This window comes from Fundulus heteroclitus, chromosome 1 (assembly GCF_011125445.2).
Source record: "Fundulus heteroclitus isolate FHET01 chromosome 1, MU-UCD_Fhet_4.1, whole genome shotgun sequence".
In the NCBI taxonomy this organism is placed as follows: domain Eukaryota; kingdom Metazoa; phylum Chordata; class Actinopteri; order Cyprinodontiformes; family Fundulidae; genus Fundulus; species Fundulus heteroclitus.
In genome coordinates this window covers 35,836,032-35,850,038 of record NC_046361.1, presented here as the reverse complement: position 1 = coordinate 35,850,038, position 14,007 = coordinate 35,836,032, and the positions used below count along the sequence as shown (strand labels likewise).

The window sequence follows — 14,007 nt, the reverse complement described above, 5'->3', positions numbered from 1 at the left end:
AGGCCGGCACAAAACTTTCCAGCTACTGCGTGAAAGTTGAAGAACTCCATCTTGAAACGTAACCCCCAAGCCGATGCCAGACCAACAAAAAGACGACCCTGACCCAGTCGGAGCGCTCCTGGCACATAGCGGCAGGTCAGGAAGCACAACGCTGACAGCAGTCGTTCCCTAAAGGAAAAACTCCTGTTTGCATCCGTACACAGACCTTTTCTATCCACCCTACCTACAGATCACCTGAACACAGCTTTTCTTTTCTCTGCTGATTCCTAGTTCCCCATTCATTCCATCCCATCCAACTACAATAACATAGAAGCTCATTTGTGTAAACTTTAATGTACCTTAATTAAATGCAACATCTAACATAAAAAATGTTGCTGCGGGTTTTGTTGGGTTTTTTTTGACAAAAGGTGGAAGACGTTGTGTTTGCGTGAGTACAGGCTGATATGTTATACTTTATCACACAATGCAAAGAAAATAAACTGATTGGTTAAAAAAAAAAACACACGAAATTCTGCTTTAGGAGCAAAACAATATCTGAAAGCATTGTTACCTACGTAGTGACCTTTGTTATTGCTCCTTGGTAGACCGATTTCCTGATTCGACACAATCACTGTTGTCTTAATGAACTATTCTCGCCTTTTCTGGTGTCGTTGTAAATGACAAAGCTGCGGCATTAACGGTTGCATCCGGATCGGTCTTAGCAAAAATATGCATGTTAGAGTGCAGCCGTCTGTAACCTGGACAGCCTGAGGTTTTTTTGGAGTTTGACCACATTTGCAAATGTGCACTTAAAGGCCTACTCTGTAAGAAGAAAAAAAATAAAGCCCCTGTTATTCCAGAGAAAAGATGAAAGGACTCCCTAATTAAATCAGGAACGACTAAAAAGGAGCACAATCGTGCGTCCCTTTGTCAAACACGAACTCTGCTGCAGACCCTCGGCGTTGACAGACATCTTCATCAGGAAGTGACTTTGCTGGAGTTTGTGCTCATGCTGAGCCCCAAAACGCAGCAGCGTGCTTCAGCGGATCCATTAGTGGCGGGAGGAAAGCAGAAATCAATTGGCAGGAGCCTCCTATTCAGGTACAGCATCCTCCGCCTGAGGACGCAGAGTGCTGACATCTGTGTAAAAAAAATGGCCAGAATAATAGATGGCAACAAGCAGAACAGGCACTTTATTGAAAAATCTATTGCTGGAGCAGCTTGGCTTTTAGAATCAAAGACCCTGATGATTGAACTAATGTTATTTACAATTGACATCTGTTTTCAAGGTTCAGACAGAGGCCTGGGGAGTTTTCAACAAAAAAAAAAAAAAAAAAAATGCACATACAGAAGTATAAGCAAGGGCTGCATTAGCTCAAAGTCAACTGCAACCTTTACTCTTGACACTCTGCCGCCCCCTTTTGGACAGACTAGAAAATTGCATCAAACCAACACTTTATTCTGATCTTTTGACAAGGAGGTTCCTGAAACTACAATGAATCTCAAAGTAGAATCCTTTTTAAAATGAAGAATGATTCGGATCTTAACTGAGCTCGGTTTTGAATTCGGGATGGCAGTCACCGATGAGCTGGAGAGCACCGCTGCATAATCGTCTGAACAAACGTGTGCGTACCGTTTGAGCTGATAAGTGTTTGTCGCTGAGGCTTATACTCGAAAAGGAAACTATTCCATCAGCGCCACAGAAATGTTAGTAGCCTGCTGTCAAAATACGGGGGACATGTGCAGTAAAAATCCCTCCTGTCAGTTTGTGTCCTCACCCATTTTGCCTGTAAACACAATCTCCATTCATATTTTATCAGTACCATTTACAATAAGGCTCCCCTTATAGATGGCTAATAAATAGCTTATAGATATGCTATTAATTAATCTGTAAACACTTTATAACTCATTAACAAGCATTTATGCAAAATCAAAAACGAGCAAGAGACAAAACTGACCTGTTTCTTTCTAAATAGTGAGTCTAACTACAGACTTCATCTATAATTGCTTGTATTAAAAATGTCAGACCAAGCTGCTGCTTTGTAACCACAAGCCGGTCCGTTCTATCTCTTGCGCTCCCTTAATCAATGCACAATAAATAGTAATTAATGTGTTGTAAAGGGTTTCCAGATTAACTGATAAAAGCTATGAACTATTAGCCATCTATGAGGGGAGCCTTGTGGTTAAGTGTTGCCATTTCATCTTTGCAGAACAACCGTAACACTTTACTCCCACCCTGCTAGTCCCGGCCACACCGAGCGAAGCCTCCTTGTTCACAAACTGGCAGCTGGTTCTCTTGGAGTCAGCGTCATTCATGTCAGCATTGACATTTTTGCCGTTTTTAACTCCTAGGGAAGTTGACCTACATTTCTGACGGTCACGGCGTGGTAATACTTTTATTTGAACCCGTTACTCTCTCCGTTCTCCCGTGAAGACTGGAGACGTTTAAACACGAGCACAACGCAACAACTGTCAAGTAAGGCGGTGGGAGCATCATGCTGTGGGTCTTTTTGCTGCTGGAGGTACTGGTGTCTGGTACAAAGAGGATGGAGTATAAACAGATGACGACTACCGTTTAACTCTTTAAGGGTTGCCGTGAGGGTCCTGGTTCAGATCCAGACCTGGCGGGCTTTGGACGCTCCAAGCACGCATGTGTGGGTCCACTCTGGCTCCCTGCACAGAAATATCCATGTTGGGTCTTTTAGAACTAGCATAAGCGTGTGCACGCCTGGCTGTGTGTTCAGTAATAAACAGGGATGGATGAAAGTGGCACATCACCACGCTTTATGTAGCAACTAAAGGTTCTGACTGGATATTTGACCACTTTTCTCAACAGAACGGGAACGACGTGCAAGTAAAATCTCCTTGAAATGAGTGTATTTGACCTTAATTTGAGCAGGTAGGTAAGATTTTCTGAGTATTGTTACCCCTAAACTAAGATAATCAGATGTACCGCACATGAAATAAGACGATGAGTTGTTCCTCATCTTATTCCACTGGCAGATAATTTAAACTTGCCTGCTCACATCAAGGCTAAATACACACATTTCAAGAACTTTTTACTTAATTTTAGTTCCCTTTTTGCAGTGAAAAGCCAATTCATATTGGCTGGTTTTACTCCAGACTTTTCCACACCTTTTAACCATAGAGACACAGATGTGAACAGATGTGTAGGAAGGCCATTCCAGAAGCTTAACGCTAGCCCGCTTTGTCCAAACCAAAATACGCTTTGATGAGCGTTGGCGATCATTCAAACTAACAAAACAAAACGGGCCAAATAACTAAAGGAAGAGCTCCAAATGATGTGAAGATCTCACAGGAAATGTGAAGCGCCCTTCCCTCACTGCGCCGTGCTTCCCGGTGTGTGTGAACCAGCGGTGTGTGTGTGTGAGGAGGGAGGCTCCAGCGCGGCCTGCTGCGGCGGCGGCGCGCACACGATCAGCGGAACGCACTGGATGAGCACGTTCTGCCCGCTGACGCTCGGAACCACCAGGGCGGCTTCCTGATGAGCCGCGGTCGGCTTGGAATCCGCCGTCGCCGAGCTCTTCTGCATCAAGGCGCTGAAGCCCTCCAGATCGGAGCTGTAGGTGATCAGAGTCGACCCGCCGCTGCTGCTGATGCAGGAGTCCGGAGGGGTGGTGCTGTCCGGACCCAGCCTCGTCAGCGGGACCGTCTGCGCTTCAGTGCCGTGCGAGGACCTGAGAGGTTGTACCGCCGCCACAAGGTTGGCGGCCATGTCCTGGTTGTCTGGCTCCAGTAAGGCCGCTTCAGCTTGGCCTGTCCGGTCTGCAGGCGTTACGGAGCCATGCTGACCCAAAGGCGGCTGGACGATGATTTTGACCTGCGCCTCACCGTAGGAAGCCACCGAGCTCGACGGTAAGGGAAGAGTCTGGGCGGGAACGGGAAGCAGCTGGACTGAGTCTGCCGCGTCCTGGGCGTCCCGGTGCTGCTTCTTGTGGCTGCGCAGCGAGTCGGCCCTCACGAACGACGCCTCGCACAGGTCGCAGTGGAAAGCCCGCGCCGCGTCCAGCTTTGCCCGATAGCGAGAGCCGACAGGCTGCGGGGAGCCGAGTCCTCTGCCGGCCTGCCGCGCGCCTCCCTTCTCGCCTCTGTCCGAGTGGCACTGCTCTCTGTGGGCGAACAGGTAGCTGAGCCGCTTGGCGGCGAAACCGCACAGGTCGCACCCGAACGGCCGCTCCTCTGAGTGGACGCGCTCGTGGACTTTGAGCGCGCCCCTCCTGGCGCAGGAGTAGGAGCACTTGGAGCACTGGAAGGGCTGCGCGGGCAGGTGCTGCCTGGCGTGCTGCCGCAGCGCCAGCCGGCTGGCGGAGGCGTAGTCGCACCGCTCGCACCGGAACAGGTTCTCTGTGCCGTGTTTGAGGCGCGTGTGAGACTTCAGGTTCCCCTTCATGGCGCAGCGGTACTCGCAGAAGTCGCATTTGTAGGGCTTTTCGCCGGAGTGAATGCGGAGGTGCCTCTTCAGGTCGGAGTTGATCTTGAACTTTGCGTCGCACTGCTGGCACTGGAACGGCGCGTCTCCTTAAAGCAGAAACACAGAGGGGTAAATGAGCGGCGCGCGGGAACAGGGCCAGTGCTTCAGAGCGGCTACGGTACCCGTGTGAGAGCGCAGGTGCACGGTGAGCTGGCTGGAGTTGCGGCTGGCGTAGGGGCAGATCTGGCACTTGAAGGGCCGCTCGTCGTAGTGGATCCGCAGGTGCTTCTTCAGGCTGCTGCTGTCTGCTGCCGCGTAGGAGCAGTGCTTGCACTTGTGAGGCCTCTCGCCCGTGTGGGAGCGGCTGTGCATGTTGAGTTTGTCGCGCCGACTGAAGCGCTTGTGGCACAGCTCGCATTCGAACGGCTTCTCGCCTGCTCAGGGGAGGGAAACACAGTGTCTGCTGACCGTTTAGGCTTATCTGAAACTCATCTAAAAACAAAAAACAACAACACAGTCTTGCAGAAGTATTCACCCCCCTTGGCATTTGACCTATTTTGTAATATTCCAGCCTGCAATTTAAAAATTTGTATGTGATAGATCTAAAAAGAACAGTTTAAGTTGCTAAAGCAACACTGGAGTGGCGTAAGGGGGAACATTTAAACGTGTTGGAATGGATTAAAAAAGACCTGTCCCCAATTCAATCGAGAACCTGCGATTAAACTTCGCTGTTCACACCTGAAAACCCTCCAATGTGAAGGAGCTGGAGCAGTTCTGCCTTGAGGAATGGGCAAAAAAATGCAGGAAGCCAGATGTGGCGAGCTCACAGAGACTGACCCAAAGCCACTTGCAGCTGGAACTGGACCGATCCAATTTAATTCAATTCAATCTAATTCCAGGTTGAAATGCAACAAAACATGAAAGATTCCAGGTTTGGGTGGGTGGGGTTGGGGGTGAATACTTTTGCAAAGCACTGTACAGTTTACAACAGGATCATCTTACCAGTGTGAGTTTTGAGATGGCGCTCCATGTCTTTTTGGCCATATTGTGTCTTAAAGGTGCAGCCTGTAGATGTAGGAGAAAAGGCCAACATCCAAATTATTCAAAAGCTTCCAGAAGCACCTTGAGCAGCAATGTGGAGCTTTCTGTCTGACTCCACACTGATGCGGAGGAATTTTGGTCCACATTTGTTTTTACAGCTTTGCTTTGGCTCTTTAGGAGTCACAGATATTTGTTTCTTCACTGCTGCTTGAGGCTCCCACCTCAGCATCTCAGCCAGGCTGAACTTTCACTGGTTTAAGTATTTCCTTCGAAAACGGTTTGAGTAAAAACACCAGGAGTTTAAAATATTTAGGCAAACATATTACCCAAAAATATATGACATCATGTATTTGCATTTGTTTAAAACATTTCTACTGCTACTACAATACAACTTATTAACATGGAATACAGGATTTATTACTGTCAATGGCATTTGTTTACCGCTATTTAGATACAGAGTTAAGCAAAGACGCACAATAAGGACCCCCTAGTTTAGTCAGTCTTCACTTTCTCGGTAAAGAGGAACACAAATGAAAAAAGCTGATATTCGAGGGTTAATCAGATGAGCTATCTGCTCAGGTAGCCAGTCTGCTTAACAGCCAACTCCAGTTTTTCCATTTTCCTGCTGTGTGATTTTTGACAGGTGGCTGATGCAGATGGAAGATTTTAGTTTTTAATTAGGGCAAAATTATAACAGAAAAGTGAAAATCCCGGAATTTAAAAATGTTAAGTACAACACAAAGTATTCATCTGTTAATAAACACACTTTTGAGATTTTCTTTAATTTCATAGTAACATCTGTCCAATGGCATTTAATTACTCAAATGCAGACTTTGGTGCATTACAATCTGCTTTGAATTCAATTATTAAAACTGGCTAATTACAGCAAGTGTTTTCAAAGAACAACAGACCCAAATACTGTTCTTATATAATAATAATAATAATAATAATAATAATAATAATAATAATAATAATAATAATAATAATAATAAAACTTTATTGATCTCACAATGGAGAAATTCACCTCTGCATCTTAACCCATCCCCTTGGGGAGCAGTGGGCTGCCACTGTACGGCACCTGGGAAGCAATCATTTGCTAGACCCAAAAGAGTTTATTATTGTTAAAGAGTCTAATTAAATCACTCAAAATAATTTGCTAACTGGACGACTATCTTTTAATAAGAAAAATGAGCAAAACCCTCTTTTAAATTTTGGATCTACAATGATTCAGACATTCATTTCCAACAAAAAAAAAAATCTGACTTATTTATTTAAAATGATCATATTTTAAAGAGCAGGTTAAAAAAAAGATTTTTTTTTTTGGTTCATTTGTGTTATTTTTTTTTTGTCCTTGAGTTCCTTTAACTAGCCAATTATGACCCATGTACGGAAAAGTTTGAACACCCCTCACCTATACTGTCTGTTAAGAACAGAACTACACTGTATAAAGGTCAGTCATGGATATACATCTCTTTTTATTATTTATTTATAATTTTTGATAAAGATGTACAGTAGGAAATCTGTTGTCATCATTATAGAAAACACCCTTTTAATGTCTATTTTGAGGTTTTAAAAAAAAAGAGGATGAAGGAGATCATAGTTTCAAAAAAATCATAGTTTCCAACATAATGAAAAAGTACTGGTTTAAAATTAAATATTACTGGCACGTTCAGCATCAAAAGCAATTATTCCAAGAAAAAAAATCTGCTAAAATCTGCATTTCTTATCATTATTACATTTAAATACCATAATAAAAATAGAAAAATAGAATTTGTAGCCAAAGTTATTAAGAGCCACTGTGGAAGGTCACAGGTGGCAGACCCCTGGTCTAAAATGTTTTCCTCTTATAGGTAGCCTTTACCACAGTAGAACAGTGGACTTTGATGCTGCGGATACATCCTTATATTGCAACCTTTCCTAAAGTAAAAGGCAGCTTTAAGGTTATTGCCGTTGCCTTTCCTTCTTGGCATTGCATTTAAAAACACCCGTTTGGTCCAGATCCACAAACTGCAATAATTTGCGCTTTGAGGTTGATCAGTTAATCCAAGTCAACTAATCAGTGACTGTGAGGATTTATTTGTGATTGTGACAGAAGAAAAAAAAGGGGGTTCAAGTAGTAAAATGAGCGCTGAATATAATGTAACATGCTCCTTTATGTATCTATTTATTGTCTTATAATGGAATTTTTATAGTAGTGTTATGTGTGAATGCAGTGTGACACATAGTTTGGACTATGTAGCAGCCAGAGTCTGTAACCCAAATCAAATTTCCTTTGGGACAATAAAGTTAATCTATTTATCTATCTATCTAAAAAGCAAGAGGGACCAACCTGAGAAACAGCAGGAGTGTCTTTTGGAGGTCAGCGCAGGTTTTAGTTTCTTGGATGGAGCTTTCTCCGCTTTGGTCAGCGACTTCTTGACACCTCTCACCACGCAGACCTGGTAAGCATCCTCAAGAACAAACTCAGAGCTGCAATCTGAAGATGAAGAAAACACGTCAGACGTTTCCATATTTAAAAACAACAACAACAGTTTTTTAGGTGAGTTTCTATTACAGTAACCGAGATAAAAAGGTGGTCAGAAATAGAGGAAGAACCTGAGAGAGATGTTGATGCAGAGCTGGCCGCAGTGTGAGAGGTCGGAAGGGAGCATCCCTTCTGCTTATGGGCCAGAAAAAACTCATAGTTGTTGTACTGCTGTTTGCAGAAGCCGCAGATGTGGATGTCTGGGTTCACCTCCGCCACAGCACAAGATCCTGCGTGGACCAGACCAGCAGAAACAGGAAATGAAGACCTCACCGCAGCATTTATACATTTAGGTTTGTTAAGATAACTACCAGCGACAATTTTGAACCGGCTGGCAGCTGTGTTGTCTTACCGTCGCTGTCGCATGTTGCCATTTTCGAGGTTGTTTTGGTACAGCTCAACTTATTTTCCGGCTGCCGTGTTTTAACGCACGCTCCATTTTGGCTTGAAACAAGAAATATTAAAGCGTAAATTTAGCCATAAATAAACCAGCACGCTTGCAAATGTGAGCTCCAAAACGTTCGTTTTCGCTGAGAGAAAACAACAGTTGAATCTTTTAAATACACCGACACCTGGAGGGTTTACGACAGTTTGCGGCATGCGCGTCCAAGTTACGTTACGTCGCATGTTGCGTTGAAGACTGTGGGAAAATGTAGTTTCTTTCTTTCTTTCTTTCTTTCTTTCTTTCTTTCTTTCTTTCTTTCTTTCTTTCTTTCTTTCTTTCTTTTTCTGTTTTACAAATTAGCATTACCATTTTTTTGTAGGAGAGCCACTAAGCAGAATTTGTATTTTTCATGAATTTACTAGACATTAAATTTATTTTGGAATTTTAGGAAGGTGAAGAATCTATCTATCTATCTATCTATCTATCTATCTATCTATCTATCTATCTATCTATCTATCTATCTATATATATATATATATATATATATATATATATATATATATATATATATATATGTATATACCAATAAGTTATTTCTAAATATCCTAAGTATGGCTTCATCCTATACTGAATGGTAACACAATGTGCACAGAAAGCATGTCTGTTCAGGTCCCTGGACACTTGTGTTATCACAGTATTGTAATTTATATCAGACAAAGTAAAATTTAATATAAAGATAGGCCTATATTATGCGTACACAACCCTAATGAGAAAAGTGTAGCATTTGCTCATTTGTTGTAAGCCTAGTCACTGATAGTGCCCTACACTGTATCCCTCCTGTCTGGACTGAATGACAGAGATACTCACTCATAGGAGTGGCAGTGAAAAATGTTTACAACACTTAGCATTCATGTTGTCATTTGCAAGGACTTGACAAAAATACTGTTAAAAAATCCCATTCAACTGTTTAAAATAAAGATTATATCACTACTGTTATATTTGAATGGGCCCCTTAGACCCTTAGACGCCATGTTTCAGAATGGGAGCTAACAAATTAGCTATGTCTTTAATTTCAAATAGTGAGCTTCTTTATCGCATGTACTATAACCAACCTTGAAAAGACACTCAGTGAAATTAAAACTATTGTCTTGTCTGATGCTATGTGGATTAATGAAACTAAACAGTAAACTCACAAAAGTAAACTTTTAGAGAACTTGACTTGGATAAATTTAACGCTAGCACTTGTTCCAAGAATCTAGAAACATTTCCTACGTAGGATGTTAAGCTTTCAGACACAGCAGCCGTCGTTGGGCACGTCGCTGAACAAACAGTAATTTTCAAGTAAGGACAATTTACTGGGATCATTGGGGCGAGGGAATGAGAAGGGCCTCTATTTAATGCCGAAGCTGTTGTGCTGGTGTGAATAAGCCATGAAAGTGAGTGACACACAGCTCCATTTTCAGTGGCAGCTCCTTAACTCCCTGATTGCCACTGTGAAGCTCAGGAATTTCCTTACGCTGACTTTCCCGAACAGCAAAGGCACAGGACTGATTCCTTCCCTGCTGAAACAGCAAATCCTTGAGACAGACAGAAGATCCACGCACACATATGCACGCTAGGCTCACGGGCTTACACACATGCTCATGCACACACGCCGCCGCCGCCGCCGCGTGGCCTTTCATGGCCTGCCTTCATGACTGTGACAAGTTGATTATCGCCTTCTTTGAAGAAGATTTCGTAAGGATTGTCTGCTATTATGTTCAGATACCTCAGTGGGAACTTTTTGTGTCATATTAGTCACAAAAAAACAGCTTTAGTTGCAGTTTGGAAATGTGATGACACAGAAATGTCATAAAAAGGAGCTAATTAAATAAATAATTTGATACATCCAGAGTTTGCTAATCTTGCGCACATACAGTAAATCCCCCTCAGACTCAAGACGTGTCCCCACCCCCTTTCTGCCACGACCACTGCCTGTGGAGAGGAGACTGAGTTTTTTTGTTGTTGCTTTTTTTAACCCCCTTTTTAACCCCCTTTCCAGGGGACTTGAGCTTTTGAGCAACAATAATGCGCTTGTTGCCGACTAAGTGAGACCGACAGACACTTATTATATTACCAGATCTTCATCTGAAACTCCTCTACAAAAGTATCTACCGAATATATAATAGCATCCCACATTTTAAATTTCAAGAATAAATTCCAATTTTCAAAGATTGTGCCAAAGCGGTGCAAAAATGGCACTAAACCATAGGGGTCCGCCTGGAGTTTATTCTATTTAAAGATATATATACTTTCTAAATTGCTTTTTGGGTGGACACCAAACTTGCTACCGATGTAACCAACATGCTGTAGTTACATTATATTGTGTTTATTTCCTTCTTTACAGCAAAAGTAAGATGTTTTTTATGTAAACATTTGTTTTTTCAGGCAAAATTTATTATTTGCCCATTTAAATCTCATTTACTCAGGCCCAGAATGATTTATTCTCAAATCTTCACATCCACATCATCCTCCAGGACCTTTATGTTGGTTGATAACAAGATTAGCAGTTTAGGCATTGTACAAGTTATGAAATGCCTTAGAAATGATGAATATGTATTATTTGGAAAATAAACCCTCGGGCGTATTGACTAACAATTTCAGGATTTTTTTTGCCTTTGGTCTTTATTTATAATACTTTGCTATTTACTTAAATAATTAACCACTGAGCCCATATACCTCTGTAAAAAATATAGCTATCAAGGTGTTTGCTAAATATTGCATAATAATAATAATAATAATAATAATAATAATAATAATAATAATAATAATAATAATAATAATAATAATAATAATAGAAAGATTTTTCAACAAATAAATCACTGATTTTGGCCCCTGGAACAGGGAAGGCAAGGAAAGTTAATCTAAATCGCACTTTTCAGTAGATGATTTAAAGTGAATATATATCCATTCATCATCTATACATGCTTATACTTGCAATTTCAAAAAAAGAAAATCACAAATAAACATAAAAAATTGGAATGTGAATATGAAGGTCCTTAAACCATTGTTTTTTACTTCTTATGACTTTCTATAAAAAACAGCTTTCTTCTTGGGACATGAGACATGTTGAACTTATCAAATCCAACTGTTCTGCTAAATGGCCTCAGAGGATTGCTGGAGAAGATCAGAGAATAAACAGCTTCATGGAGACCAATGAGCACAGCACACAGGTTAGAGGTAAGGTTGAGAAAGGTAATAAAAAAAAAAACAGTTTCCCAAGCTTTCACTGTCGCACAGAACCGTGTTTAATCCATCATCTGAACCTGAAAAGAGTTTGGCACAGCTGCAAACTGCTAAGACATGGCCGTCCATTTCAGCTGACACGATAAGGAGATGAATAACCAGAAAAGCAGCCAAGCGGACCATGGAGGAGCTGCGCAGATCCACGGCTCAGGTGGGATTATCTGGATTCCGTTGACCAATCATGTAACTTCTGAAGGCGATTTTACTTCAGGTTATCAAAGCATAGAAGGCTCAATGCAAATGCAGAGCACAGGTTCAGATTTTCCTGTTAGAAAAACATGAAAAACAAACATTGTTTATTTTCCATCAACTTCACACTATCTGTTTCTTTGTATTGTATTTCATCTATATCCAAATCATCAAGCAGTGTCTAATTTAAAGGCATACCTCTCTCCCATTTACCGGGACACCCACATATCCAGTGAGTGATGTAATGTCCTTCTTTCGCCCAATGAGACAAGGACAACAACGGTGGGGAGGTGTGTGTGTGTGTGTGTGTGGGGGGGGGGGGTAGTGCCTCCGTCACATTATTTCCCCCCAGCCGAGGCACGCCAGCTGCTTACAGTTGCTTAATGGCCACGAGCTGTCACAAGGCGTCACAGCCTGCTGCCACACAGGACTGGCAGATGCTTTAATTGCACGATGACTTGTAGGTTGTCAACAGCAATTATACCCGGCTTCCACCTGAGGGCACCCAAACAACACAGTCCACTCGCTTCAGAGGTATGGGGCTCATGAGCTAGCTGCTAAATCTGATGGAAAGGCTTTGACTCTGTCAGCATAAGAGCCACCCGTGGATTCCAAGTATCCTTTTAGCCTTAAATTTCCGCCGTTTGATGCAGTGACCCGGGCAGGATTGATAGACAAGCAGGCTCGGCACCCCAAAAAAAAAAAAAAAAAAAATCATATTTATGCATGAAATATTTAGGAAGTTTTGTCACCTTGGGGCCCCAGGGCTCACCGTGCTGCTGTGGGTCGTCGTGTGCAGAGTGTGAGTAATTTTGCCCATTATTAATTCATGTATCCCCCCCCCCCCCCCCTTTTTTTTTCTTTCTTGCATTTCAGGAGAGGCTAATTTCACCAGTGCCAGTCCAAAGATTATTATCATTAAGAGGTGGAAAATAAATGTGTTTAAAGCAACCTGCTGCAGCCCACATCTACTGTGGCGACAGTTTGAAAAGTGCCATTTTTTATCATATATGTGATCAACGCGAGGCAACACTTTCATTGGCGTCTCACCAAAAATGACCGAGTAGAAAATGGCCCCCTTTTTGTTGTGAGCCATGAGAAGAATTTCACACATGTATGAATTCCTTTGGTCCACAGCTGCCGACACAGCATCAGATAAACACGGAGTCAAAGTCTGGCAACTGTCACAACCCCCTGACAGTCCCACTTTATTGTAAAAAAAAAGGAAAAAAAAGACACGGCACATACAAAAGGGGCACATGCTCACACGCAAATCAGCACATTGCTCTTTGTATGTGCTAACTGATGCAGATGATAGGGCTGCAGATGAGTACGGGGCTAACCACAGAGAGCGTACATGTGGCTTTCACTGAATAAAAGCGAGCCGTAGCCTCAGGAGGAGCGGATTCAATCCAAAGATACATGCTGGGAGAGAAATTAAGACAGAAATTTAACCCTTTTGTTGCATAAAACCCAATTCCACGGCATTAGAACCATAAAGGATGCAGAGTTTTCGGTTTGCTCCTGTCAAAGCAAGAGCTGTTCTTGAAAAGGACGATCCTTTAGATATTTAGCATTTTTGCTTTATTGTCAGCAGGGGGTGTCCAAAATCAAGCTGGCAAAAAGCGACTCTGAACTTACAGAGAGCAGCTCAAGCAGCCACTGCTCCAGTTTTTAATAGCTGACATTTTGGAACCAGTGGGTCAGCAAAATAGAAAAGCCACAAAGATGTAAAAAAAAAAAAAAACAGGCGGCACGCTTTTTGATCACACATTTGTTTTTAGATTGAGTCGTACTGGAAACGGCCGTTAAAGGCGTAGTTCTGAGTTTTTAAAAGGTTATGAGCAATGAGTATCTTATCTGCAGTATAGATAACGCTTCTTCTCTCGTCATTAAGTATAAATCTATTCCAGTTGGTCCTGGAGGGTGAAGCACAAGGCAAGTCTAAGGGTTGGGGGGGGGGGTCCAAAGTCCACATTTATCATCTTAGTAGTCCAATCCCCAAAAGCCCACAGCAGTTTATAATCATGCTCATTACTGAACTTTAAACCATCATCATATTTGCATTGAATCGTTATCTACAAAGATGACGACTGTTTACATGTGTCCTGTCGGCCATCAGATCATGATTAATAAGCTAAAGGGTTGGATTTGTGCAGCAGGATCTGCTCT

At 42.4% G+C, this 14,007-nt stretch overlaps 1 protein-coding gene across 1 annotated transcript; it reads right to left on the bottom strand.

Annotated features, from left to right (window-relative positions):
• Window positions 1-413: 413 nt before the first annotated feature.
• zfp64 (zinc finger protein 64 homolog (mouse)) lies at window positions 414-8,588 on the bottom strand. Its single transcript, XM_012853140.3, has 6 exons — window positions 8,329-8,588; window positions 8,048-8,206; window positions 7,782-7,928; window positions 5,414-5,476; window positions 4,594-4,845; window positions 414-4,518 (listed from the first exon to the last, which is right to left on the bottom strand). Exons 1-6 carry the CDS (start codon window positions 8,348-8,350, stop codon window positions 3,320-3,322), a joined length of 1,842 nt encoding a protein of 613 aa, XP_012708594.2. The 5' UTR covers window positions 8,351-8,588; the 3' UTR covers window positions 414-3,319.
• Between the last annotated feature and the right edge of the window lie 5,419 nt (window positions 8,589-14,007).